The 25,901-nt window shown below is 42.2% G+C and overlaps 1 protein-coding gene across 1 annotated transcript in view; it reads right to left on the bottom strand.

Annotated features, from left to right (window-relative positions):
* The window catches only part of PLEKHN1 (pleckstrin homology domain containing N1), a 76,546-nt gene extending 51,700 nt beyond the window's left edge, over positions 1–24,846 (bottom strand). Inside the window, exons 1-2 of the mRNA XM_068240723.1 lie at positions 24,656–24,846; positions 18,336–18,435 (exon numbers count right to left, since the gene is read on the bottom strand). Of these exons, the coding sequence (XP_068096824.1) occupies positions 18,336–18,435; positions 24,656–24,735 (180 nt within the window). The 5' untranslated portion in view covers positions 24,736–24,846. The remainder of the gene's footprint in view (positions 1–18,335; positions 18,436–24,655) is intronic.
* Positions 24,847–25,901: the final 1,055 nt, after the last annotated feature.

The following is a 25,901-nucleotide window of genomic DNA, read 5'->3' as shown; positions in this document are numbered from 1 at the left end:
TAAAGATATGACAAGAGCTAGCGGATCAAATGTGCAATGGAATGTCAGCCTGGAGAAAGGATCAGCCCACCCCAGGAAAGAATGCCCAGCTCTCTATTGTATACAACACACTGCAAGGGTGACTAAACTACAGGACTGGAAATCCTGGATACACACACTGGAACGCAATCACACAAAGAATTTTTTTTTTTTAATTAATTAATTTAAGTGCTGCGGACTATGTTGGTGTTAGGGCTCATTTCCACTATTGCGAATTCGCATGCGTTTTTCGCATGCAAATTCGCATAGCAATACAAGTGAATGGGACTGTTTCCACTTGTCAGGATTCCTGTGCGTTTTTCTGTGCAGAAAAAATTTGGATGGCAGAGCCATCAGAATTCGCATACCGCTATGCGAATCGCATACAATGCATTTAATAGGAAATTCGCATGCGGTTTAGGTATGCGAATTTTCATGCAAATTTTCATGCGAATTCGCATAGAAACAATGGAAAAAGCACACCAGCACTGCCAAGGTTAAATTCGCATGCATCGTCATCCATGCAAATTCGCATGCGACTTCGCATGAAAATTCGCATACACCCGCATGCGAAATTCGCATCCGCATGCGAATTTTTACCGCGGCGATTCGCACCGCACAAGTGGAAATGCAGCCTTAGGGATGAAAAAAAAACCAAATATCAACTGATCAACCATCTTGAAATACTGAGCAAATACCGTACACAAAAAAGGCTAAAGGCTGGTTTATATACATGTGTGCTTTTGAAGAATTCTATCACAGCAGTCATGTAGTTTTAATCTCTGCTTCAGCAACACACAACAGAAATAATCGAGTGAAATTGTGTGTCACTGAATGCCACCTACCAAGAAGCAGCAGTTACATTCGGAACGCTGACCATGAATAGAAGGATGACTGTCTCCTCCTAACACTTGTTACACTTTTCATAATGGGGCCACAGCCCATTACAAAGTGGACAATAGGCCGCAGCCAATTAAAGTAGCAGAGTGTTGCAGCTGACTTGTCCCAGAGGGCATTCCAAGGACAGCAAACAACTGAATGTGTTATGCATCCATTACAGTCCCTGTGGATTAGCTACAAAAGCCACATTACACCCATTTTTACCTCTCATTACAACAATGCCTTCATTTTTAGTTTATTTCCTCCTATGTCCCTCTGCTATACCCCACTAGTCTGTCTATGGAAACTGCAGATTGCAACCCAGCTTGTGGTCTTCTCATTGCTAGCAAATATGTCTTCAGGCAATCCCATGGTCTTTAGTGTTTGGTTGAGAGGTCTGAGTCTGCACAGAAGGTAGCAACTGGCCTAACTTTTGACCACACTTCTACAATATTCACTGCCAGACAGTTAAAGCATATGTGTGGCCACTGCTGATAGTAGACAATAGAATGCCTGTTGGTGATTCACTCCCAGTTCTACAGAAGACGGGAAAAAAATGATCATTTTATTTGTACGCTGGTGTCACTCAAGTACATTACATTCCTGAGAGCACTAGCATTAAGAAGCAACAAAATGGCTCTTCTGGGACACCATTTCTTTGGTTCACTGTACTCTGTACAAATGCAGGGCATTTGTGGTGGAGTATTCTAATTACTCTGGAAGACAGCAGTACAGGACTTTACAATACAGGTATGTGAAGAAAATAAATGGATTCACATTGTGTGCTACATATTTCCTGCTGTAAATAAAGATATTTGTACAAATAGTCTCACGTGAATGATAATGGATTCATGTTGACAGTGCTTTATGCCAGAGAACTGTCATTGGTCATTACAGCTTCACGTTCTTGGGCTGTTTCTCAACCAAATGACTAACTGTCAGTTGTAGATCACTGGTTTCCAAAAACTTTTATCTAGCATACGTACAAGGCATGTAAAAATGTTAACACAGTGGAAATTACTGTCAACTCAACAGGCCATAATTCCTTTGCAGCATTGCAAAAGTTTACCATAAGCCTTCTCCTCACAGGCTAAGGACAATAGAGGTAATCACCTTTCCTTAATGCATCTTACAGAAACATGTTTGTTCCATTTTTTAGCCAAGCTCTAATTATGCAAAAGCCCATACTGGAAAGAACAGATCCTGTGTAACACTTTTCTTTCAGGTTTAATTAAAGTGACAAGTGGAAGGAAATTGGCTTGGTAACACATTGCATGGAGCCACCTGGTGAGTGACAAAGGCAGTGGAAAAACAAAAGGTGCTGCTTGTCCACTCTAAACTCTGCTCAAGTCCAACTTCAAATAAACCAGGCTAGCCTGCTAGACTATCAGGTGTGGAAGCCACACTGCCAGTGGTCTCACACAGCTGTAGCATGTGATGTGTCAATATGGCAGATATAAGGTGAAGTAGCTGTGGTACATGTTATTAGATTTACTTCATGGACAGTCAAGTGCATCTCTACAAGCGAAGGCACAGGGGCTAGATTTGTACCGTCTCTCTATACATCATACGCCATCATAGTACTTTTTACTAGTGTTTTGTCAAGTTGTCAACCGTAGAGATATTTTGCAATCTTGTCACAGACTATAGCTCAAAGCATCATCACATATTTTAGTATAACCAGTGTTTCTTGTATACATTTTCAAGCTTGTTTTGATAAAATATGCAAATATTTTGAAAAAGGAGTAGAAAAGAGCACTACAGCCGGACCAAAATCAAACCAATCGCAATCAGTTTGCTGCTATTTGTGGTATAGCATCAATAACAGCTTTGCCTGATAAAAAATAAAATCAAATTTCAACAGCAACTGGTCTGAGTGTATTAAGTGATAAAGATGCTAATCCTGCATTCAAAAACTTGCAAAACTTTTTCTGCTGTTATGATTTGGAGTTACTTACTTACTGATTTGGAGTTACATACTTTAGGAGCACCAGCCCTTTAATAGCCATTGCCATTCAGTTGCATGTTGGGGGGGGGGGGGGTCTTTTATCTATAATATATTCCTTCTCTTCCATTTCCCTGCCTAGCTGCTTATCAGAAACACCCTCTGCTCACTTGTGTTTACAAGCAAGGCTGAGGTGACTCCGTGATTGGAGGAGTAAATAAAAAGACAGTGCAGTTCCTAGTATACACCTCAGTGGGAGTGTCTGAAGACTGAGAGGAGGGCAGCTAATGAATACACAATGAGCAAGAGAAGGAAGGGGGGAAAAGAAGAGTCAGGGAGGATATGATGTCAGCATTAGCTTGGCAAATGGCCACTGCCTAGAATAGGATTTTCTGCTTTTCCTTTATAAAATTCACAGGACTCATTACATGGATAGCACAATACATCTGTTATGTAAGTAGAAGTAGTATTTATCTACTTATATATGTTTTTTTTTATTTCTAGGTTAGCATGGGTGTCGCTTGTTCTTTAAGACAGCAACAACCAATCAGCTGATATAGCCCCACATCTTTCCTTGTTACATGTGTGATATGAGGGCCAAGGGTTTCCTCCCACACCATAACTTACAGATAGGTTATCTGACCCTCCCTCTGTCCTCCCCCCTCACCTTTTAAAAAAATGGCTTTAGACTACAATAGGAACAGAAGACAATGACTGTTGTAGGGATTATACTGTAGCTTCTATGAGGGACGGTTACTGACATGACTATACACACTATGTGAAGTGCTTCAAGGGATATTAGCGCTATATAAAATTAACAAAAACTGTCTCGGGTAGAAATCCATTCTTTTTAAGTGCTCTTTTCTCTCTTTTCTGGATGTAACTTATTCACATCACAATTTTGACATACTTCCTTCTGCCCTTCATTTCCCAATTCTAGACACTGTTTTGTTAAACTGTTACATCATTTATGAGGACTGAGTTGCATTCAGCTGATCAATAGAGTGACTTCCCTCCCAGGACAAGCCCCAGGCCAGTGTGATGATATATCCCACTTATGTCCCAGAAACAAAATACAGCTCATATTCCACGTTTCAAGTTTAGATGTGCCTTCGCTATCCCATTTTCCAGAGCTGAATTATTGGGAAAGGGTGTAACCTACTTGTGTGTTCACACCCTTATTTCTGAAAGCCTCGGTGATTACATTTCATAGAATACAGGGAATACTGCATCCCCCAGAGGGACTATATGATGGAAACTGGATCTTTCCAGAGCAATGAATCAGTTCCGTGTAGCAGAGGTGAGTGACCCCTGCAGACACACAGGTAAGTTCTCATACCACTCCTCTGTATGACAGCTTGATGACTAGTGAAAAATGGTGATGATGTCGTCAGAGGCAGCAGGTAATACTGACACCCCACGCTCCAGGCAACTGTGTGTTGCTAAAAAACAAACACACTCATGATAAGCATCATCAGTCTGCCTCTGGCCGCCCATGAAAGCATCTGCTAATTGGCTGTAATGAAGATAGGAGTGCCTTCTATTAAAGATAAACTCACTCATCTGGTTTTCAGACCAGCAGAACATGCCAAGATAAAACCTATTTATTGGGGAATGGTTTAGTTAAAAGTGGACCTGAACTCTTGCACAGGACAAAAAGGAAAACCGAGAGAAATGCACCCTGTATGTATTTAGAGAGTTTAGCCTGTTTAATTCCCCCTTATTTGTGTCTAATCACAAGTTGTAATTTGATCTCTCCCCTGTGTCACATGACTGCAATAGCAGAGATGGCAGATAAGCTCATTTGAAAGCACAGGATGTTAACAATAGGTCTGCTTCCATGAATCAGGAAGGAGGAACAGTGCAGAATTATTTGTATCAGCTGTACCAAATAAATGTTTTTTGTTTAAAGGTCATTATGCTGTTGCGTATCTTTTAGAGCAGAGAGGAAGTTCTGAGTTCAGGTCCGCTTTAAATTACATACCAGGAAAACTTTTAGATGCCTCAGCAGAGCTCTGGTTACTACTACTGACAAGTAGGATGATCAATCAGATGCTATTTTTTTCTTACTTGATGCACATTTTGTTGCAATATGTATGCAGACAGAAACTGGACCAATCAAATACAATCGCTGTCTATTTAAACTGATCCTATTTCAGTGTTTTTAAACTGCAACAAACTCTGCATAAAATTGGAATTCACTGAACCCCTCTATTAAAAAAAACATGAGTAGTTGTTAAACCTAGAGAAGGTCAATGATTGAAATGGTCAAATCATTCTGCCTTGCTTGCAGATGTAATTCAAATAGCATGTAACCTGGAACTGGCTAACAATCAGATTCCACAGGCGTTCATATGGCTGGCCTAATTCCAAACTGTAAACAATTTGCATGACATTTATATGCAAGGTGGAATTACTAGCATCTCATTAACCATCTAATTATTCCTAATGAATGCTAACTTTATGAAGTTCTCCTTCAACCTAATCCTTCATCTCCTTGTAAAAAGTCTACATCCAGGGTGTTCTAGCTGAACACCCCACACAACTGCTAGATTTACCAAGGTAATAATAGCATTTCACCACTAATGTTACACATTGCCTACCAAGCTCATGGTGAACAATAACTTCTAACAGTGTGGCTCAGTGCACACCGAGCCGATCCGCCTGAAAATCCGCTTGGCTAATGGTAACTGAATGGGCTGGTGCACACCGGCGGTTTGAGGTTTTTAGCAAACCGCAAACGTGCCTCTTGCTGCACGTTTGCGGTTTACAAAAAAACTCAAACCGCCGATGTGCACCAGCCCATTCAATTACTTTACCCAAGCGGATGCTCAGGCGGATGCGGCCGGCGGATCGCATGCAAATCCGCTCGGTGTGCACTGCCCCAAATATTTGCACTCCACACCCAAAACCGCTAATGTTTTGTGGATCTGCTAGCGGTTTTGGTGTGCACTGGGCCTGTGTAAGGGGCTGCAAAGGACCAAAAAGCCCTCTTAGGCCTTGTTCACATTGCGTTCCGATCATGTTAGCGTTGGACGTTTGACATTTTTGGGCGGTGCGTTTTTGCTAAAAGCGCTTTTCTAAGATCTTTTCCAGAGCGCAAGTCAGAAAGTGAACACTTTGACCCGGAAAAGAATAAATACAATGTATTTATTCTTACAAACGCGAATGCAATCGCTGCACAAAGTGATTTTGTGAGCATTTTGCATCTTTCCTATACCTTCCATTGAGGCGGAATCGCCTCAAAAAAGTTACAGCCACCGCTTCGCTGAGCGGAAACGAACCACTCAGATTTGAACTCTCTCGTAGGGAATCATTGCACAAGCGTTTTTAGGGCGATTTTGAAAATCACCTGCGCTGGAAAAAAGGGCAAAAACGCTCTTAGTGTGTACGTGCCCTTGCTTCTGTTTTAAGAAGTTTTGCACTACTAATGTTACACACCATAAACACACAGATTTTACTGCAGTTAAAGGTGGCCATACACTGGTCCATTTGCCATCAGATCGACCAAAAGATAGATCCCTCTCTGATCGAATCTGATCAGAGAGGGATCGTATGGCTGCCTTTACTGCAAACAGATTGTGAATCGATTGCAGAATGAAATCGATTCACCATCTGTGAAACTGCCGCTGCCCCCCCCCCCCCCCTGCATACATTACCTGATCCGGCCGGCGCGAGTCCCCCAGTCTCCACTTCTCCGCTCTGGGCTCCAGCTTCACTGTACTTCCTGTCCAGGGAAGTTTAAGCAGTAGAGGGTGCTCTACCGTTTAAACTTCCTGTCAGGACAGGAAGAAGTGAAGCCTGCCGAAGCCCAGCGGAGAAGGAGCAGCGGTGACAGCGGGGATACGCGCTGGCGGAGCAGGTAATTTATTGCCGCTAGCGTCGGTCGGACATTCGAATGCGGCTGTCGACGCACTCCCGACCCGCCGGCGATTGAGCGAAATCTTCCGCACAAACAATTTTTGTGAATGTTCAACCAATAATTCATATCCAATAATTGCAATCAGAAGGAAATAATCGTAAATCATAGATCGGCTCATTAATGGTACTGAAAATATAAACAACATGAAATATAAACTGATCATTTCAGATACAATTAATCTGCAAAACAGAACTTCAATACAATCATTTGTGGTCAACTGACACCATCAACACTCTCCAATCCAATCATCGCATCAGAAGGTCAATCATTTGCTAAAATTGCATTGTTAGGCACCTTTAGTTTCAGACAGTACATTAATGTTATTGAAAGTGATCTTTCTATTTTAAACTGCCAGCAAGACATCTAAAGCACTTGTTTATATGTAAGGCAATTTTATAATGAAAAGTGAAATTTAACAAACAAAAAGAAAAAAAAAAAAAAAGTCTACTCAACTTTTGAATGGAATGGGCTCTATTCACAAAACTTCTCATACATGACTTATTTATCACCTAATTAATAAATATAACCTTTCAGCACATTTACAAGCAAAAATAACCGCTCAAACAATGTGATAGGGTTGGCACTTCTATCAGGTTTTTAGTGCGGTCTTGCTTCACTGGGGAGATTTCTTCTCACTTCCTCTCCCATAGAGATGACAGAAGTAGTCATGCAAGGTTACGCACACAGCCAATCACTGCCCAATTTCTCCACCCCAATGTAGTATAAAGGCCAGCAACTTTTGAATATTATGTCCAGATTGTGTAGGTAAGCCCTCATACCGCATGGAAGTGGTAAAATTGGCCATACATACTCCAAGCATTAATCTTACTAGTGGGAGAGGTCTGACAGATTTATCATACTGTTCTAAACATCTACAAAACTTCAAAGTTCAAACCTTATTAGGGTGAAGTTCCTCTTTAAAGTTCAGCCTTTTAAGAAAGACAAAAGTGGCTTGTAACTGGGTTTATTGTCGCACCCATCACAGTTCCAAAGTGCAGCTCTGCTTATGTTGTGCACCATCCCTGTCCCTCCCAGACACTAGTTTCATTCAAAAGCTGTCCAACATATTTATGGTTAACAACAAAACACAGTGCCAGTTTGGACTTTGCACATAGTAAAGCCACAGTAATTATGTACTGCGGCTTTGTAGGTTGACATTAGTCTTGCTTTGGAAATGCAGTGATCCAGAATGTACAGAAGGGAGGGAGGCCATAAGCACCTAATATATTCAAGCAGTAGAAATTAATCAAATCAATTTATACAAAAGCCCAACAAGAACCAGCGAGCATCAAACGTGTCCCATCGCTGACCAATCCCTTGTCTCCATAAGAGTAAACAGGAGCAAAACTTTATCACTGTGTGTCTTGCCATACTCTGCCAATAGCAGAGGCGCAGATACACCATAGGATCAAGTATAAATTTACCCACCCCATCAACACTATAAACACGTGCCATCTACTGTATATATCTAAAAGGCAGTTGTAATATGCACGGCTTAAACTCAGTGCTAAGCGCATATAACAACTGCCTGTGCAATAACAGGGGGAGCATGCGTGGCGGGCAGCCACATGGAATCTTTATAGATTTGGGGGATTACTGGTAGCCTGCTGTGCCTTGCAAGCCACAATGTGAGAGCTGCATATGAGTGAGAGGGGAACTGTTCATGACTGCAAAGAACATACAGAATCATTTACTGACACTAATGCTGGAAATACAAGATGAGATTTTTCAGCAGATTTACTGTCCTATCAATTTTCCGATTGTTTTTCATTTACTTCTATGAGTACTCAATCAGAAAAACGATCGAAAATAAGATCGGACCTGTCGGAAATTATCAAACCATCTATATGTTAAAAAATCTCATGGTGTATTCCAGCATAAGGCACCTATGAAGAACAAACGCAGCAGAAGGGCACCATGTAGGTTTATAGGAGCAGGTGCAAGTTCTGCACCCCCTATTGCTACACCACTAGACAGCAGCTGTCCATCAAGCTGAAAGGAAACACTAGAGCATGCAGCTCAACAACATCACACAAATCTTTCAAACTTTATTAGTCCGCCAGGTTCTTCTAATGGCAGGTTGTTGTGCCTACCAGCACTGATGGTTTATAATGCAGAGACAGCCAGGTCAGCACAGCTATGTGCGATGCTGTGACAGATAGGGAATAAACCACCACAGCGCAGACAGGGTGACTCATACGCAGAAACCAGTCCAGGTGCTGCATTCCAATTATTTCAATTGCCACTTATGGTCTGTACCTGTGCACAGGTGACTGAGTAAATAGATGTGGCCAGACGTGTGCTGTGCAAGCGACTTGTGCATAAACAGACACCAACGGGAACACCATTTATTCACCTAATGAGAGTCCAATGTTCAGGTTTCTTTTACCTCTGTACTTTTAAATATGTAAGGCCATCAATTTAAACAAAAACAAAAAAAGTTTGAGTAGAAGTTAGTACAAAATATGGGGAAAGAAAGCATCATATATTTTTCTCATGGCTCTGCTGTTCATCTTTTGAGGCATGTACATACAAATGGAAGAGAACCTGTCACAGAAAGATCTGAATGAATGGTTATCTCCACTCAAGGTACAGTGAAGTTTAATCAGTCAGGCACAGCTGTTTACCTTGAACACTTGTTTTCTTGCCCTTTTGCATCTGAGACACTGCTCCATATGCCTGGTGTGGGTGATAGGTATATTATTGCCACCTGTGCATATTGCCGATAACAAGTATGCATTACCTAGGAAAATATATAAAGGCCTCTCTATTGACAGTAACCAACATGAGAATTCAGATGGCAGCAGTACAGCAGACTGACTCAGGTCTTAAGCGTTACTCTTCGATTCAATTTGCCGTTGCAAAACAATGGCAAATTGAATCGAATCCCGATTGGACATGTCGGATTAAATCGAATCAATGAATCTGACAAAAAAAAAATTTGTATGGCGTAGATGGGGCTTTAAGGCCTCTTTCACAGTGGGACGTTAAAGTCGTACGATATAAAAACTTATAACGCAGAGTAACGCACAGCAATACAAAGTCTGTGCGACATTCAGAGTGCACACGTTGCGTTGTGTGTAACGTGTAGCAATATTTAGAAAGTGCTGCATGCTGTGCGTTTAGCAATACATTTGCTGCATTATGTGTGTTGCACATGCTCAGTAATGTGTTTTTTTGTTTTGTTTTTTTAAATGTAACGAATGCGCAGTTTTCATTCCATCAGTATGTGACGAAATCGGCGCACCAAGAGACAACGCAGTGCAAAATAACGTCCAATTTCATAATCTAAATGCGCTGCAATAGGGGCACGTTATGCGACTAACGTCGCATCAAACGCAACGTCCCACTGTGAAAGAGGCCTAAGTGAATAATCATTTCAGCCACACATGCATTTAGCAACTACTGTCACAAGCAATTCAAATATTTTAATTGCATTTAAAGTACATAAGCCCTTTCTTGGGACTTCTCTGCCTGACAGTGGCTAAGATGGAGAATATAACTAAATAACAGGACAAAAAAAAACAAAACAAAAAACAGTTATAGGCTGGTAAACCTCTGCAAATCAGTCATTTTATAGTGTAGCTTCAAATTACTATAAATACATTACTGCTTCTCTTTAAAGTACACCTTCCAAAAACCTGGGCGTGTTTGGCAGCCAGGCACAAGAAGAAAAATATACAGGTCAAAAGTTGGCTTCAGAGAAAATGACACATAGAATGATTGCATGTAAGCATATTTTTACATTGCCTCCAAAACTGAGTTCCTCTCTGATTCTTCCACCATCCAAGCCTGCTTGTGGGTACTGTACATCACCCAATTCCATTTTTATGTATATATAAAATCAGGAAAGTCCTTTCAAATGGAAGGGCAAAAAATGTTTAGTCCTTCAAAGGGCAGTCCACTACGCCCAATATGTTTAATAAGGACTTATGATACTTCAAGACACCACATCCAGATATTGCAGCAACAAAAACTTAATTCACTTTTATTGACATTGCTCATTACGTCAAGTCAGATCATATGCTGTGTCAACCTCATGAAGGATTGTCTTATCCTGAATATAGCCTCCGATGCTTTGCTATTTAAGAAGATTGAATTTTTTGGATGAAGCATACTATGAAAAGGATCATTTTTGTATTTGCGTGTCAATAAAAGTGAATTAAGTTTTTGCAACTGCAATATCTTGGTGTGGAGTCTTGAAGAACCTTAATGTCCTTATTAAACATATTGAGGACCCACTTCAGTTTACCTAGAGTTTTGACTCAAAGCAAGAAGCTTAACTGGCTTATGAGGAACTCAGAACTTTATCTCACTTTAATTTGAAGGAGTTATTGGCAGCCTGTATCTTTTTGGCTAATGATCATTCTAAAAATCTGCCCGCACTGATGTAAAACTAACAGATTGCGTGGAAAAAAAATTACTTCTAGGCGTAATGAGATCATGGCTTGATAGCATTTCCCAGCAATTATGATGAAAAGGCCACTTTCTTCCAGACAGCCGTGTGTGAAGGTTACCTCAGATCATGTCATTTTTTTATCATATGCTCAGTTTCTCTTCTCTAAAATTGCTATAGTCAGCGAACAACAAAGAACCAAACGGTTAAACCCATTGAAAAGACTGGCTACTTGGTTAGCAATCTTTGCCTTGGAAGTGCCTGTATATGGGAAGCTACACTCTGATGATGCCTGATGACCCTGCTGCCTCTCCCTCAGGCTCAGTGACCGGAATAACAGGGGGGAGCATTAGTGTACTAATCACATGCACTAACAGTGTATGGCTAATAACCTACAAGCTCTAATACAGATGTTGTATGGAGGAGCCCCATTTACCTTGTGAACAAATGCTGAATTGTACAAAGCAGCAGTCACAACAACAAAGAATGAATTCAGCCTCTGGAAAAACATGCTGATCTAATGTCACGCTTTACAGACCCAGTCAGAGCCAGCTAGCTGGGGTGAGCACTTACTATCAATGCTAATTCTCCACGCTGGACAAACTGGCCCAGAAACATATACAGAACCGAAATGGTACAGTTATGTGCTGTCAATACTCAAAACACACTTTACAATGGGGTGTATGCAGTAAAACTGTGTGAAAGGACAACTGAAGTGAGAAGAATATGGAGGCTGCCATATTTATTCCCATTTAAACAATACCAGCTGCCTGGCAGCACTGCAGATCTATTTGGCTGCAGTAGTGTCTGAATCACACCAGAAACAAGCATGTAGCTAAGCTTGTCAAATCTGACAATAGTGTCAGAAACATCTGATCTGCATATGCTTGTTCAGGGTCTATGGCTAAAAGTATTAAAGACAGGATCAGCAGGACAGCCAGGGAACTGGTATTGCTTAAAGTGTAGCAGAGCTGTCATAAAGCAGATACTCACCCGCGGCTTCCTCCAGCAGCATAAACAAGTGTGAGCCCCTCTGCGTCCTCCCGCGGTCTGCCGTTCAGCCGCGATCAGCCTGGTAACTGGCTCAGTCGGGTCTTCTATGCATGCACGGACCTCCCACGCATGCACAGCAGACCCAGACTGGACCCGACTGAGCCAGAAACCAGGGGTGATTGCGGCTGAACGGAGGTCCGCACATGCACAGTAGACCCAGACTGGACCCGACTCTGGTTTCCTCCCACATCCCAAAAAACAGACAGATAACTTAATTGGCTTTCCCCCTAAATTGGCCCTAGACTATGACACATGCACTACACGATACATACCTAGACATATGACTATAGTAGGGACTAGATTGTGAGCCCCTCTGAGGAACAGTTAGTGACAAGACAATATACTCTGCACAGCACTGCGTAATATGTCGGCACTATATAAATACTTATATACCGTAAATGAAAAATCCGACCAGATTAGCTGCGTGCTTGCTTGTTTGTGATTCAGACACTACTGATGCTAGAAAGGTCAGCAGGACAGCCAGGTAACAATTGTTTAAAAAGGAAATAAATATGGCAGCCTCCATATAATGTACCTCTTGCTTCAGTTGTCGTACACATGATGAGTAAAGCGTAATGCATTGCATTCTGTTCTACTCATCGTGCAGTAAGACTGCACAAGTCCCCGGACCAGCTTTCACAAGCTACCCTGGTTGTCCCGGCACTCTATGTCCTCCAGCATATACAGTACACAGGTTTCCTGTTCTATAGGACTGAGAATGTAGCATCTTTGGGCTCATAAATTGTGAGCCTGCATTGTCATTAGTGCTCACAGCTTGCTTAATCACCTGTCATTATTCTAGTGAAACCACCACGAGACCTGTTTTCGTCACACCTTCCCAAAAGCATTGAGAAATTGCTTCCTTTTGTTGATTTCTGCTGAATAGGTTATTTCAGTGTCACTGCGCATAAAGTGTTACGCATCATTAACGTTTGAGTTTTGTAAACGTGGGGGGAAAAAAATGATCTTGATGAAGAATGGCAGAAATATAGGAGAATGAAATCACCAACTGGGTGATACAAGGGGCATTATGCTGGTACAAAGGGACTTTCACTCCTCAAACATCCAATCCAAGTCATGAAACTCTCTAGAAATGAAAACCGTGATGCAAGCTTAGCAGTAGTTCCAGGGTGACCTGAAATCTATGCGCTGTAACATGAACCAGGCTGTCTGTTTAAATACCCTAGTCTGAATGAACAACCAATCAGGAGTAAGCCTGTTTAGCCAATCAATGACTGACAGCAACAGGCTGAACTGATGGGGAACTATCTCCCCTAACATGCAAATATGCATGTGGCCAAAGCATGTATGCACCTCCCACTAGGTCAGTAGCAAAACCACCATTCACTAATGCAGAAAACGTATAAACAAAGCCGCTATAAATTACTACTGCCTCATATCCTAAGAGCAGAGCATGGTTGACACCAGCCCACCCCTTCACGATTCCACAGCATCATCAATGACACTCTAGCTGCGCCCAAACCAGGAACCATTTAACAGACAGACGTGTTCAGTCTTTGAGCTTATGTTGTGCTGTAAGGCTTGATTAAGTGCATACTGCCCGAAACTATGGAGCTGTCGTCGACTACAGACTACATCATGCTTTTATTGATTGAATAAAAGAGCTATTGTTACTGGAAGATGGTGCTGACTCGATTGTGGATAAGATATTTTATAACCTCCAGTGGATGTAAAAATTATTCTTAGAGGGGGATCTGAGGTGCCCTGGGGTCCTCAACCTATTTAGTAACCCTTATGCTGGGCATACATGGTGCGTTTCTGCGGCTCGATTATGCCGTCGGATTGATTACCGCTCATCCCCGCGGGCGCTTCTCTTATCTTTGGCTCGTTTTTCCCTTTGTCCTGCCCGCGGTATTGAGTGCGAAATCGATCCGGCGGGTGATCGGACACGTCGGAAATTATCAATCTAATGGCTCGATTCAGCTGCAAAAACGCACCATGTATGCCCAGCATTACACAGCTGGGTGGGGTGCTGGAGGCACTTATAGGCTCACATGGGGGAAGCCATGTGTAATCTTAGGAATATGTTACTCATAAAAGTGGTTTGTGATGCTCTGGGTATTAATATGATACTGTTCTTTGGCTGTGGATGTTGTATCTTAACCAGTTGAAGCCCCATGACATTAAAATAATGCTCTGCACTCTCTTCCCTACAAAATCCTAGATAACACGGTTTAGTTCTCTCTGAGCTGATAAAAATGCTATACAGTTGTAACAGAATGAAAGCAAAGCACTCTCCTTCCCCTAGGGAATTCAATGGCAAGCCTAATGAATTAACTAGTGGATTTTTAGGTGCGTACACACGCACTACCAGCGGCAACGCCGCTGGGCGGACTTTCAGCTGACAGTAGTGTGTGTGTACACGCTGTCGGTGGACTGATAAGGCTGTTTTTGAACGATTCGTTGAGCGGATCGTTCAGAAACAGCCTTATCAGTCCACCGACAGCGCATACACATGCGCTACTGTCGGCTAAAAGTCCGACCAGCGGGAGGGTCCGGCGGACCCGTCTTTGTCGCTGGTAGTGCGTGTGTACACACCTTTAGGAGCAGACAAATGTAACAATTAAATTAGGTAATGTATACGTGTTACTAATACATTATCAAAACAAAAGAACTGTTTAAATAAATAAACAGGAGAGGTAGACAAATACAATGTGTGTGTTTAATGTACAATAGGACGGTTTACATTAAAGTTATAATGTATGAAAGTGGATAAAGTATTTTTTTTTCACTTTTTTCCCCTATTTTCATTTTAAATGCATAGAAAATAAGGTAATTACTGAAAACAACTATCAGCCACAAAAAGCCTAATTTGTCCTGAAAAAAACAATATATAGATCATTGAGTGGTGATAGTTATTGATAAAGTTATTGCCAAAGTAATCAGAACTAAGATGAACTGTAAAAATGACCAGGGACGCGAAGTGGTTTAGGCCTCTTTCAAAGTGCGACGTTAAAGTCGCACGTTATAAAATACTTTAATGCAGAGTAACGCACAGCAATGCAATGTCTGTGCGACATTCACAGTGCACACGTTGCGTTAGTGTGTAACGTGTAGCGCATGCGCCATTTTTGTTCCATCAGTATGCGACGAAAAAACGGCGCACCAAGAGACAATGCAGTGCAAAATAACGTCCAATTTCATAATCTACATGCACTGTGTTAGGGGCACGTTGTGCGACTTTAACGTTGCATCAAATGCAACGTCCCACTGTGAAGAAGGCCTAAAAGTATTAGAAATAGTCACCTCTGGTTAGAGCTGTCTTTCTCATTACTGTATGCCTTATGATGCAAGTGCTTCCTCCTGTCCGTCTTGTTTTGAAAAATAAAGGATCTTTAAAAACACGATGACCACTTTTGTGTACAGCGGGCACTGAGTGAATACAGCTAAAATATTTTTTTAGGTATGTGTCCTTCAGGATGCAAAGCAACAACAAAACAGGCAACTAAATGTGAATATTTTGAAGGAAAACTTGGTCCATTCCATCCTTAAAGGGAAGGTCCAAGCAAAATAAAAAAATGGAGTTTCACTTACCTGGGGCTTCTACCAGCCCCATGCAGCCATTCTGTGCCCTCGTAGTCACTCACTGCTGCTCCAGTCCCCTGCTGGCAGTTTGCCAACCTTGGAGGTCGGCGGGCCGCACTGCGTACATTTTTACGCATTCCCGCTAATGCAGGAACATTAAGACATACATTTATACGCATTAGTGGTGCAACGTGTAAAAATATACGCATTGCACCACTAACGCGTAAAAATGTATGTGTTAATGTTCCTGCACTAGCGGGAATGTGTAAAAATGTATGCAATGCGTCCCGCCGACCTCCGAGGTCGGCAAGCTGCCAGCGGGGGACTGGAGCAGCAGTGAGTGACTACGAGGGCACAGGATGGCTGCATGGGGCTGGTAGAAGCCCCAGGTAAGTGAAACTCATTTTTTTATTTTGCTTGGACATTCTCTTTAAGTATTAACTTCACAAAGTTTATGTTGCAGTTCTATGTAGCCATTTTCTACATCTATTGCTGCTCTACAGCCAATGAAAGTGAATGGGATTCTTCCCTCATTAAGTACAGTATAAGGCCTGTGACTCACTAGGAGCGCTTGGCGATCAGTAAAATGCTACTTCAGAGGATCCCTATCTGGGAGGTCCCACTGGCAGCATTGCAATCACAGCATTTTGGGAGCGATCCCGGAGTGATAACATCAGTGGCTACAGTAGCCAAATCGCGTTCTGTCCAGGAATTGCGGTGAAATTGCAGCAATTCTGCAATTTGTAGGAGCTTTGTGGCAATCATCACAATGTCACAGGCCTTATGAATCATGTTTGTGTACATCCCCACCCTGTTATGACAAATGCCACAGTGAAAGAACAATGCAGGGAAAGCAGCAGTGTGCATGAGAAAGGACTGTGCTACATGTGAGCTCAAACTCCTAAAAGTAGTACTGCGATAATAAAATAAAAAAGTGTTTTGCCCGTTGCAGAATTGAGACAATCACTTTCAGTGTGGGACCAGGGTGAAATTCAACAGCTTTACATTCAATTTTACAATGGTGTCTTATAAATCATTATTACTGTTGCATGAACATGACTCCTGTATAAATGCTCTGTGTGGGAACCTTCACACTAAGGCGTTTACCGCTAATCGCTAGCACATTGTTAAGTATATGGCAGTGATCTCACTGCCGCGATCACCAGTGAATCGCGATTAGCGCAAAAATGAAAACATGCTACATGCAGAATTTTTTCACTTTATTGAGTGATAGTCATTTCAATTCAATCATGAATCGCGATCGCTCAAAAAAAAGCAAAAAAATTGTGCTGTAAAATACACACGTTAATCATGTGAAATTTTTTTTAAAAATAATAAATCGACAGTGCTATTAGCGCTAGCATTGCAATGTCAAGTGTGAACGGGTCATGAATGAAATGAGCTGAGGGGTACATCCACCCCTGATTCCTGGGAGCAGAAGGATGAGAAAAAAGGGGCGGGCTCATGCAGAGTATCTCTTTAAAGCCTCAGACATGGTACAATTTTCCATCAGATCAACAGGTGATCTGATAAGCAGTTGCATCGTGTGTAGACATCCAAAATGTTCCCTATCAATAATGTAATCGATTTTGCATTGATAACTACCCAAAATCGGTCGCGTTATCAATCGGAATCTGATCGGACTGGTCGGAAATGATCTAATCGATCTAACGGAAAATTGTACCGTGTGTATGAGCCTTAAAGTGTACCAGAGACGAGCGTTATTAAAGATTATTACTTACCCTGGGCTTCCGTCAGCCCCATAAGCACGGATTTGTTCCTTGCCGTCATCCCGCAGTCCTCCGTTGACTGGCAATCAGCTCCGGTATTTGGCTAAGTGATGTCAGCAGGGGGGCCTCACGTCACTGAGTCAGACTGGGTCCGACTGAAAGCGGCTTAACGGAGGCATGTGGGAGGACAGCAAGGGACGCATCCGTGCTTATGGGGTTGGAGGAGGCCCTGCGTCAGTCAAAATCTTTAAGAACGCTAGTCTCTGGGTCACTTGAAGGTGACTATACACAATTCAACTCAAATCAAATTTCCCATCCTTTCAATAAAAATTAATAGGAAAGAGAAATCAAATATATTTTTTCCAATCAAGAGGAACTATCATATTGTCACATATGATCAAATATATTGGAAAAATAAGATTTAAAATAATTGCATCTTTTTTGATCATTTAAAAGAAAAAAAATTTAATTTGTTTATGGTGTATTGGGTCAATTTACAAATAACTCAATCAAGTGGAAAAAAATCAGATTTCTATGGAATGTTTGGCAACTTTAAGGCATACTAAAATTGCACACTAGTGTATATGCCCATGTGTATCCTTTTTAATACAGTCATCTGTTCAGTTCAGCAGATCCTACCATGGGAAAACAGAAGAGCGAGAGATATTCTGGCAGCCGATCCCAAATTCCTAAGGTGCAGATGTACATAACAGCAGGCCCATTTGATAAGCCTGCTATCCAGAAACATTCTTAACCCTTGTTACTAGGAACCAACATATCAGTCATTGCAGACAGCCCATAGGCCAATGTGGTTTTCTGTTGAGAGATGGGGAGACAAGTGCTTACCTTCCCCGGGATGTAGTGTAGAATATTGTCCGAGTGTGTCGCTCTTCCAGCCCCACTCTCATTCCCGAACAAATAGGTCCACTTTGTTCTGCTGTCCTGTCTGTGAAGAGAGAGCGAGTGATGAAACAAGAGCATGGAATGCTTTCACCGCTAAGCATGCATCAGCCATGTTATGAAATGTCAGCCTGACACTGGCAGCAACAGAAATGTTAACGCTTTACAACCTAATTGCAGTGTGCTGAAGTGTTATGATCTTGTAAATCAACAACCATCATAGCAGTGCCGCGATAATAAAGATATGTTCATCACAAGAAGTGGCTGGCTGTATACGACATTCAATGGCCTCACTTTACACCTGAGAGGACAAAACAGCATATTATTATAAGAAGAGCAATGGTGGCCACACAAGAACAACCCAGCCGATTTGAGGAAGACTTAATGGAGATGGAGCTCAAACAAATGTCCACCAATGCATCTGAGAAGGTTGGGATAGTCAACTGATTAATTTTTCATGGATATTAAGAAGGCCAGTCAAACCAAACACTAGAGTGACTTGACATGGCAAATTCCAAAGAACTGGACATAAGCCTATGGTCTTGTACTTCAAGCAGTGTTCTCCCCAGGCTATTATAGCTGGGTGCTCCACCTGGCTAGTTTTGGTGAGCACCCAGCTGTCATCGCTCACCTCCTCCTATGCTGTAAGCAGAGCTGCGCAGAGAAATGCCAGTCTTTTTTTTCCATCGCACCCCACCTGGGCTTCTGAGGAGAACACTGTTCAAGGTACATTTGTCAAATGATGGCAAGAGGCTGTAATGCATCATTCCTTAGAAAAATCCAACGTGGCTCCTTTCCCTTAAACTTAGACAAATTTAACGTTTCGTCTCAATGGAACACAGTATGCTGCACAGCACTTGCTACAGTCGGCCTAAACAATCTCTAACAATTTTTTATGGAGCAACAATAGTTTACAGGGTGTGCCCTGCTTACGTCTGTTCTAGCAGATGTCCATCTGAGAGAAGCCATTGCCCACCCCTGCATACTCCGTTGTACGGGCAGTATTATGCTTGGTGCACACCATGCAATGTTCTAGTCAGACAGAAAATCTCCTTTCATTCGATAATTTTTAGAATGTCCAAACTAAAAAGGGATCAATTTTGTGCTGTACTGATCTCAAAATTGATCCATTTCTCAGTCAGAAGCAGATCAGACATGCTGGAAATTATCAGACAATTAAAAATTTCCTGTTGATCTGAACGGAAACAAATGTATTTGTTTCCCCTACACAAATAACCACTACAGATCAGCTAGCAATGCAATTTTATTCACACCTATAACAGAATACGTCAAAGCCAAATATCATAGTCTGCTCTGTCGGTAGTAGCAAACAGACAGGTCAGACTGAGTAAGCAGAGATAAAATTGCATACTTCAGCCATGCCCTGAAATGCAAAGATCCAGCAATTCCCATAGGAGAGATCGACTTGTAGGGTTGTAGGGATATGCAGACAGAAAACAAGCCAACTTCTTTCAGGCTCTATGCTTGCCAAGGCAAGTTAGTCATTGCTAGTTCAACAGAATTTCATACCCATACTTCTTACCACTTCTAGCTATTAAGTATCATGTGGCAAACCTCAGATGCTCTACAAGAGCTTTTTAAAGGGGAACTGAAGAGAGAGTTATATGGAGGCTGTCATGTTTATTTCCTTTTAATCAATACCAGTTGCCGGGCAGCCCTGCTGGTCTATTTCTCTGCAGTAGTATCTGATTAAAACCAGAAACAAGCATGCAGCTAGTCTTGTCAGATCAGACTTATAAGTCTGATCCACTGAAACACCTGATCTGCTGCATGCTTGTTCAGGGGCTATGGCTAATAGTATTAGAGGCAGAGGATCAGCAAGGCTGCCAGGCAACTGGTATTGTCTAAAAGGAAATAAACATGACAGCCTCTATATACCTCTCTCTTCAGTTCCCCTTTAAGTGATGGCTACTACTGATACTACAGATCTACTACAGAGACTGACAACACCAAAGTGGCTACATAAGAATTCACACACTGAGGAAGCACATGAGACACATACCCCAGCAGACATGCAAGTCCGTGTCTAAAAAGAGACGCAACCTGCACTACATTCCCGAATGCATGTGGTTTTACATTGAAATCAATGGCCACTGTAAGAAAAAAAACTGCTTTGCAAAATGCACTATTGTGCGGCAAAACTTTTGCGGTGATATCTGCAATTCCCGCAGATGCAAATGTGATCCCTCCCTCAGGCAGGGAGCACACATTTAAATCGCAACCACTTTGCAGCATACCAACAAGTAGGTGAAATCCGCTGCTCCTCAGACACTAGGAAAGTGCTGGAATTAGGCGACTTGACCCATAAAGACAGCAAAAAAGTCCGCACAAATTTCTTAATTAAATGGTGCTACGATTGAGGACCTGCGAGTCCGAAACAGCTTTTACCTGTATCAATAAAGTTGGGATTCCATTTAACTAAGGAATTTGTGTGGAACTTTCTCCTTTTTTGCCACTTTGCAGCATAGTGTAATGCTGGGAATACACGTTTCGTTTTTGCCTTCGTTTTAGCCTTCGATTCGTTCAGTAAACGAATCGAGTGTTGAAAACGTATGTGAAAATAGTCATAATCTCATTATAGTTTCGATTAATAGACCCCAAAAACGAACGACTAGTGATCGAACATGTTTGATATTATCTCTCTTTATCCATCTAAATGGAGCCATTGGTAGGCTTGATGGCTGTTCAGATCGATTATATGTTCGTTTATGTTAGTCCGTCCCTGTAAAAAGGGATTTTCGTTTCGTTTCTTTGCAGCCTTCGATTATTGGAAAAACGAAACCATCAGAATCGAAAAAAAAAACGAAACCGTGGGTGGTGATATTAACCGTACGTTCGATTATTTCGGGAACGAAAAGGACAAAAGGCACAATCGAAACGAAGGCTAAAACGAAGGCAAAAACGAAACATGTATTCCCAGCATAAGACACATGAAGAAATCATGTGTATACAATGTCTGTGGGCCGCTTAGTAAAACGCATAGCTCCACGATTTGCAATATGCGTTTTGAAATTGTACAGCCTTCTGTTTTTTTCTGCTTACCACAAGCTCGGCTTTCTGCCCAACTGCCAGCTAACTGTTAGAGCAGACCTGAACTCAGAACTTCCTCTCTGCTCTAATAGATTTGCAACAGCATAATACCCTTTAAAGAAAAACATTTCTTTGTTATGCTAAGTACACATGATGCAATTTTCTGACAGATTTACTGTCAGATCCATTATTTACAACATGTCCAATCTCTTTTCCAATCGATTTTCTATGAAAAATCAATCGGAAATCAGTTTAGACTTTTTGGAAATAAATGATCTGAACATAAATCTGCAGTTTGCCCATTTCCTGCTTTCCTGGAAGCAGACATTGTTAACATCCTGTGTTTAGCAATTAACCCTCTGCTGTGGCAGTCAGCTGACACAGCTGAGGGATCAAATTACAACTAGTGCTTTGTCACAGATTTGGGGTAGGGGGGAGGGATTAGACAAGCTGAACCCCCTAAATACATACAGGCTGCATATCTCTACTTTTTCCTTTTGTCCTGTGCAACAGTTTAGGTCCACTTTAAAAGGGGATGACGAGCAGACATGCTCCATTGTCACAACTACAACTGAGCACAAGATTTATTCAACGCAGCGAGACACCGAAGGGGACACCTGCGCTCAGGATACATTTTCATCGATTGCAAACTATTGTCACATACATCAAAGGTCTAGTGTGTGTCACAAGCTTAATAGAGTTGTGAGCTGCATGTGACAGAGTAACAAGCTTAAATACCATTAGGGCCAATAAATCATCTGTTTACAGTAACAGTTTGCAGGGGGAAGGGAATGCCCCCCAGGGGTTAATTGTCCCTGGACTCTAACTGCTTGAAACCTAATTACAAACTGTCAGCATGGTAAATGCATTATGTTGTGCAGAGGCATTAGACTTTTGCCACTTGTTCCTCACTGGTCCATGCATTAACAGGAGTGTTTTAATAGCTAAATTGATGACACTATTACATTTTAGAAGCATTTTTTAGCCTGCAGGTCTTCCGCAGGCTGTACACCTTCACTGCACACTACCCATAGACTTTGCCCTCAGCATTGTCCTCCTGGAATGCTGACACCGAAACTGCCCCCTTCCACAACAAAGGCAATGTCTCCAACTACCTCAACAGAAGTAATCCCAAGACATGCTGGGATCAGTATAGCATGCTCTGCAGTCCGCAGCACAGATTACAGAAGAAAGGAGTTGAAAGGGTTGGCATGGAGATTACAAAAAAAAACATACATGGTCCCAGGAACAGATATCTGAAATGTCCAAACATGGACAAGCAACTTTTTTTCTCTAAAGATAGTAAGCTTATGGAAAGTTCACTGAGTTTTGAATAAATACAGATCTCACTATAGCAGCACTTTAGTTAATGCTTTTGCCTACATAGCAGAGATCCTGCATATGAGACCCCAAATGGGCATTTGTAGGTTGGCCATATGTTTCCATGGCTTCCGGCCAACACATTCAAAAAGGTGCACAAAAGGCTCACCCAATAGGATTTAGCATAAATTTGTGACCATGATGAGCAAGAACATAAGATTGTGAGGCTTTTAGGGAACCCGAAAGACCTCTACTACATTACTGGAAGGACTTCTGTAAAAAAAAACAACTGTGCATTATTCTATCAAATACATTACTGATAAAAAGCAATGCACCAGTACAGAGGAGAGGTCATGTCACAGGCCCATTCAGATGCACGGTCAGGGAGCAGTATGGTTACCTCTTCACATGCACCTGTAACCAGGCACTGATAACTGCTTGGGACACACATGCACAAACGCTTCAACGTCAGCTGTAGCAGAAATAGGGAGACTTCGCCCAAGCGCCACACTACACCACAGCAGTCCATATTCATATGGTGTCAGCTTGGTGGGCCCATCAGATTCTCGTGAGGTGTTTGAAAGCACAGCATCTTCCTGACAGCCAGCTTTTAAAACAACTTCTATGAGCGTTCTTATTCATTTCAAGAGTACAGCCTGGGGGAGGCAGTTGATCAACAGTTGTTAGGTTGTCAACTGCCCCATAAAGAGGGCTTATAAATTCTTTAAAACAAAAAGTCATCTGTCTGAATGGGCCCTTAGGTAAAAATGTAAAGTCTACTTGAAATTTTCCAATGTAATTACAGGTATTTGGGACATGCACACAGTACGGTTACCAATATGTTCCAAACAAATTCCAATCCAAAGTGTAGTCTGTTAAAGTCCCTTTCACACTACGTTCTATTGCAGAATAATTCTGCATGACAACTCACTGCCCATGCAATTCTATGGGTCTTTTCACTCTTCTGTGTTGTAACGGATCGCATTATTAAAGTTTATGTCCAGTCTCCATTGCAGTTTACACATTATAACACGTGCATTCTGCAATGTCCAGTGTGTATCCAGCCTTAAACTAGGTTCACATTGTGAACTATGTTGCGATTCTGGTAAAAACTCAAATGCAGCTGAAAAGTCACATCGTACACTATGCGGCCATTGCAATGCAAACAGTGAAGCCTACAATGAATAAATGTACAAATCAATGAAAAGTATGCTTCACTGCCTATGTTAATGCGTGTTTTATGTGGTAACACACTGCATTCGGACACTGTAGTCTGTTGGCTCACGTCGCACCAGATGCATTCTGAATGTCGCATAGACTTACTATTGCAGCGTGATACTAATCATTAAAAGAAATGTAACACAAAGTGAATGAGAGGTTTACTAGGTGTGTGAGATAGTGGAGCTCACATGGAGAATGCAAGAACCAAGTGTCCCATTAATACTCCACAAAGGATCCATTCTCTATAGTAGTGACAGCTCTGCTTGCCAAGACATCCCGCAGCAGCTGTTTGTTCTTCCACAAGTGTTCCTGGGTGAGACTCTTGTAAAAAGTTTCCTCGCTCCAGTCGTCCCACACACACAATGGATATGTAAATGGGGGGTACTAAAATCCCAACGTCTGCAACTGCTCACCCAACCGAACAGGCGAGCATCCAAACCACTTCCCAGAGTTCCCAAGCACTTTACAGAGAGAGCACTGCCTGGGCACGTTCCGACCCAGCAGCTAAAGGGTCTGAGAAAACTATCACCAAAGTTGCAAACTGATACCAAAATTGCAAAGGTAAAAAAAGGGATTACAAAATATATACGTTAGCAAATATGAAATAATTATCATAATATTTTAAGATTAAAAAAATGGAAAAGTGTGAATGAATGGTGGCCACCGGCACTTACTCTTTTTGCACGGAGTTCTTTCTGCTGAAGGAGTATCTGAACTGGCGGTGAGGCTGCGGGACACAGCTCAAGTTCCCCATCCTAAGCACTAGCACTGCTGATCTGATCTGAGAGCACAGGCTGCAGTGTGCTCCCAGCTCATCCTCGCTTCCGCTCACACATGTGGGTGTCACCCTGTGCTGGGCGAGCAGCAATCATCACTGAATGCCCCCGGCAGCATGCGCCTCAGCGCCCCCTACCGGAAGGCCGGCTGTAGGGGTGAGGACCGGGGAATCCCTGCCGTGCTACATTTACTCACGCTTGCCCAATATCCTCCCTTGCTGTAAAGCCTGCAGGAAGAATGCAGATAACCGCCTTATGCAAATACACGGAGATTGGGGTTGATTCAGGAAGGGCAGAGAACATTATAAAGTAATGCTGGGAAACGGTGATAATCCAGTAAATGTAGGCTTGATTTTTTTTTATTTTTTTTACTATAGTCTTGTAGAAATATGACAACCATTGCATGGGACATACCAGGACATAGTGCTGACAAGCTAGTAAATTAAAGAGAATCCGTATTGTTAAAATCACACAAAAGTAAACATACCAATGCGTTAGGGGACATCTCCTATTCCCCTCTGTCACAATTTCGCTGCTCCCCGCCGCATTAAAAGTAGTCAAAAACAGTTTTAACAAGTTTGTTTATAAGCAAACAAAATGGCCACCAAAACAGGAAGTAGGTTGATGTACGGTATGTCCACACATAGAAAATACATCCATACACAAGCAGGCTGTATACGCCCTTCGTTTTGAATCTCAAGAGGTCATTTGTGTGTTTACCTTCTTCCCCCTGCAGCTCTCAGGGCTCTTTCACACCTGCACAGATTTTGTGCGTTAACGCAAACGGCTAACGTTTGCGTTAACCAAGGTAAAATGAAAGTCCATAGACTTTCATTTTACCTTTCACAGCCCACGCTGTGTTTCGATGCGTTGCGGTTCCGACGCACCCGGGCGCAGTTTTTCGTCCAACACAACCGCGAGCCGGCGGTTTCTGTCGGGTTTAATTACCAGCTACCGCCGCTGATTGCGTCGCACCGCAGATACCCGACGTCATGCCGCAGGCAGACAATGCGTGCAGGAGAACGGCTCCTGCACGCGTTATCTGATGTGAAAGAGCCCTCATGCACTGAATAGTGACAGGCTGAGATCGTTTCTTCCTGCAGACAGCTCTGCCCATGTCTGTAATTCCTCAGTATGTGTCAGC

This window comes from Hyperolius riggenbachi, chromosome 6 (genome assembly GCF_040937935.1).
Source record: "Hyperolius riggenbachi isolate aHypRig1 chromosome 6, aHypRig1.pri, whole genome shotgun sequence".
In the NCBI taxonomy this organism is placed as follows: Eukaryota; Metazoa; Chordata; class Amphibia; order Anura; family Hyperoliidae; genus Hyperolius; species Hyperolius riggenbachi.
The sequence above is the reverse complement of the archived record's forward strand: the minus strand, read 5'-3'. Positions and strand labels throughout refer to the sequence as shown.